Source organism: Melanotaenia boesemani, chromosome 5 (genome assembly GCF_017639745.1).
Source record: "Melanotaenia boesemani isolate fMelBoe1 chromosome 5, fMelBoe1.pri, whole genome shotgun sequence".
NCBI classification, from domain to species: domain Eukaryota; kingdom Metazoa; phylum Chordata; class Actinopteri; order Atheriniformes; family Melanotaeniidae; genus Melanotaenia; species Melanotaenia boesemani.
The window spans coordinates 7,566,332-7,570,336 of record NC_055686.1 but is presented as its reverse complement, the minus strand read 5'-3'; the positions used below and the strand labels follow the sequence as shown (position 1 = coordinate 7,570,336).

Here is a 4,005-nt window from a genome sequence, read left to right as displayed (position 1 = left end):
ATTAGCTAAAAATATATTGATGTTAATGTCCAAACAAGTAAATGTTAAAGGTCTTCTATGGCTGATATAAAACCAAGAAGATGCACGGTGGTGCCAAAAATGGTTTTGTGATGATAGTAAATAACATCGTTGAATATCTGTAATATTTTTAATGTTTTATGTGAAGCACTTTGAATTTTCCTGTAAATAATATGTGTAAACTGCCATGCCTAAATGACTGTATATAGATAAAAACAGCTGAAGGAAAAACTGTAAATATGTAAAAAGTTTAAATATTTCTATTTCCATGTTTCTCTGTATTTGTTTCAATGTTAATATGTTTTCTCCTCAAAGTAAAGACTTAAGAGAATGATGTGCAGATTAGGAAAGGCTTGGTCTCTGTGTTGTATCTACAAGTTCTGTTAGTAATAAATTCTGTTGTGTTTTTAATGGCTGTTCTTTATGCTGCTATATCTATTAAGACATTAATTTAGCTTCATTTTAACCTCATGATCTGACAACTGAGGCTGTCCTGAAAACATCATGTCTCGATGTTGACTGGGATTAAAAGGGTTCAGCTTCTACAGGCAGTTTTACACCAAAAAAAAAAAATAAAAGGCTTGGAGTTTTAAGAGTTAAAGGTACAGGACCTAAGTGACATTCAACTATGTCAATTGTTGATTCACATTTTATGCAGCATTACAGCAATAACAGAGAAATAAAGACAGAATAAATTTGCAATACGCTGCTTTTTGCGTAGATGCTTGATGTTTTTGTATCAGTCGAATGATGACCAGCTCTTGACGCAGACAGATTGTTTCTTGTTATCGCACAGCTGATCATCCCAGCATTTCTTTCCTGTAAATGTCAGAAAACAAAACAAAACAAACAAAAAAAAAACAAAAAAAAACATGTATTTAGGAATAATTTTTAAATTGTGGATCAAGTATTAATACACTTTAGTTGATGTAATTTTTCATTACCAACTACAATGCTGCCATTGTGTTTTTTTTTATCATTTTATCAGGTTACCTGAGATTGCAAGGCAATCCTGGTTGCCAAGGTTGTTCGGTTCTCCTTTGCACCAGTGTGAAAACAAGAAACGTGAGCCATCAGCCCAAAGCCATTCCCCCTCCTTGATAAGAGAAAATAAGAATAAGGAACAGTCGACTGAAGCAAAGTAGATTTAAAGTCAACATAAACTCAGTTGAACAAAATAAAGAAAAGCAAAAAGAAGACTCAGTATTTCTATATGTGGTCAACATACAGTTTATAAGGAGAAGAATTATTCTCTTATTTGTTGGATCTCTGACTGCTCCAACCAAGATCAAAGCATGAAAAATCAGATTCTTGTATTTATTAATTAATTTTACATACCTGTACACTGTCAGTGCCTCCGAGCCATGTTGTAGGATAAACTGGGGTCTGATCTGCTATCATCTTCTGGATTTGTTGGTACTCCTCAGCACTACGTATAGATGCAAGGTGCGCATTCATGGATTTACAGTTTTCCTACAGTGGAAATAAATAGAGATATAATTAACCGTCCTCACAAAAACAGAGAATATTACAGCTGGATGACATTAACAAATTTTGTCCTCCAAAGATCGTGTTCTAGACTTGGTCCTACTGACATCATGTAGAACCATCCAAATAAGCTCTTTCAATCTGATTTCATGAAATAACATAATTAAAACATAACATGTCATGTTGTGTGTATTGCATTGCTTTCTTTGTTGTATAATTGTATAGAATGTACTATTGTGAAGTGATGACTCTCCCCTCTCACATAGCGGACACATTTGGGCCTAATGTGAGCTACTTTTGGCACTTCTAGTAAGTAAGTAACTAGCAAGTGGCTTGTGGGTCCTGCATTTGGGCCAAACATATTTTGCTATCTGGGTCTACCCTTTATGTTTACCCTGAAACTAACATGCCCAAAAAGACAAATGAAAAGCTTAAAATGCCTGATGTTTCTACACAATGTTATAAGAGTTATAACTCTGGTCAGAACCATCATGGTAACAAGAAGCAGAGTCAGAGTCATGATGATGATTCTCACCTTCAGTAGAGAGAGACAGTCATGTTAGTTATTCTTCTGTTTGACCATAAAAAACAGGTTCAGTTATACCACTGAATCTCTTCTATGTAATGTTAACCCTGAGTAATGTGACATGAACCTAGCTGATGTAAATACATTCCTTAAATAAGATCTTTTTTTCTCTCTCTTTTAAACAAACCTGATTTCTACATTCTTTTAGTTTTGCAAAGTCTTTTTATGAGGGAATGAAGTGAATAAAACCATAGAAGTAAGTAAATGTATAAAACATGTTGATGTGTTACCTCAGCGGCAAACCAGGTCAAAGGTCTTGGAACAAAACAAAAACAGCGCCATTTGTACCAAGTCCATCCATTAGGACAAAATAATTCTCTCTTTTCAACGACATTCACTTCTGAAAGAAAAAAAATAAATAAATAAAAATAAAAAAATCTGTTTTTTTATGATTTACATAAGAAAAAAAATCATGACAAAGTGGAAATGATTACATAAAAAAGAGGAAAAATAGCTACGAACCTTCAGCTTCTGTCTGTTTTGCAACATCTGGAGGAGAAGTTGTTTAAAATGTTACTTGGTTTGATTTAGTTTATTTAATCATTGTATTTACACCACAGTATAATTATTTTATGTTAGTTTATACAAGTCTCATATCAGGCAAAAGCTGAATTTATTCTTCATTAATCACGCTTTACCACCTTTAATTAAATGTGAATATTTCCGTTTCAGATACAGCAGCAAAACATCTTTGCTGCAAATTTGGTCCTGACTTATGACATTGCCCAACTCAGCCACATCACCACCTCATGTGACCCCCGTTGCCATAGTCTATGTACAAGCAGGCTTCGGTTTCAGGACCAGTCCTGGCCCAGTAAATTCTTAATCCACATTCAGACCAACAACTAACATCTGGATCCCATGTGGCCTACAGGAGACTTGCCATAATCCAAACCAGGCTGGCAGCTGACATCTGGTCCACTTCTGGCCCACATAACACTTGCCAGTGTTGTAACTGAGCCATAAGGAGCCCGGATTTGGCCCAAACATGTCTGCAGTCTGAGAAACCATTTCCCACAAAATCATCCTCAGGTCAAATACAAGTTTAGGTTGATATTAAAACATTGAAGCAAACAACATTCATCCCCTGAAACTGGTTACTATCTTCACTCATTTCAGGAAATCCAAGATGGGCATTTAAAGTTTTTACTGTCAGAAAGCACAAGTTTAGACGGATGTACTCACCAGCAGCTCTGGTCAGAACCACCATGGCAACAAGAAGCAGAGTCAGAGTCATGATGATTCTCACCTTCAGTACAGAGAGACAGTCATGTTAGTTATTCTTCTGTTTGACCATAAAAAAGCCTAAAAACAGGAGGATGTAAGAGAGTTTGTATCAAACCTGCAGCAGAACGATCTTCAGTTTCAGTCTGAATCTTCAGGTTTGTTCTGAGCTGCCAAGGACCGGCTCTTATATCCAGTTCTTTATCTTTCCATCTCCAATATATCAGGAACTTAGTAGATGCAAGTTAAAACTGACTCACACTCACACACACACACACCAACACACACACACACACACAAACAAAGATCATCTGTACTGAACCCACAGTATTAAACTGAACTGAAGAGCAGTTATAAGTGTGGACAAACCACAGATTAGGTCAATAAGATAAGAATAACATATTTAAATAGACTAAATATGATTTACGATTTAAAAATATAAAACTTTGCCAAAAGTAGAAAAATACAGGGAATTAAGTAGGCGAAAGAAAACATTAAATACACTTGAAATAAACAAATAAATTTAAGACTAAAAGTCAGGGTAACTGTCATAAGTATTATATACTGTTATTTTCTACATATTGTGTTGTGCTCAAAATCAGCTCCTCTTACAGATTTAGGGCCAAATTTGTTTTATTTAGGTACTAATTTGTTTTTGGAAACCTGATGACAAAAATTCTAAATTTAAG

General features: G+C 35.0%; 1 protein-coding gene across 2 annotated transcripts; it reads right to left on the bottom strand.

The window, feature by feature from the left end:
- Positions 1-607: 607 nt before the first annotated feature.
- On the bottom strand, positions 608-3,549 carry LOC121640199 (ladderlectin-like). 2 transcript variants are annotated; one of them, XM_041985919.1, is made up of 7 exons: positions 3,435-3,549; positions 3,278-3,341; positions 2,555-2,581; positions 2,323-2,432; positions 1,357-1,491; positions 1,012-1,114; positions 608-837 (listed from the first exon to the last, which is right to left on the bottom strand). In XM_041985919.1, exons 2-7 carry the CDS (start codon positions 3,327-3,329, stop codon positions 758-760), a joined length of 507 nt encoding a protein of 168 aa, XP_041841853.1. In that variant the 5' UTR covers positions 3,330-3,341; positions 3,435-3,549; the 3' UTR covers positions 608-757. The 2 variants fall into 2 exon arrangements, with proteins under 2 accessions (XP_041841853.1, XP_041841854.1); XM_041985920.1 differs by having other exon boundaries at positions 2,323-2,429.
- Positions 3,550-4,005: the final 456 nt, after the last annotated feature.

Bases quoted from the DNA above. Each gene is read 5' to 3' on its own strand.
- LOC121640199 (XM_041985919.1), bottom strand. From the start codon at position 3,329: ATGACTCTGACTCTGCTTCTTGTTGCCATGGTGGTTCTGACCAGAGCT. The intron at 2,433-2,554 runs GTTCGTAGCTAT...TTTTTCTTTCAG, and splicing joins AAAACAGACAGAAGCTGAAG to AAGTGAATGTCGTTGAAAAG. The intron at 1,492-2,322 runs GTAACACATCAA...TTTCCACTGTAG, and splicing joins TGACCTGGTTTGCCGCTGAG to GAAAACTGTAAATCCATGAA.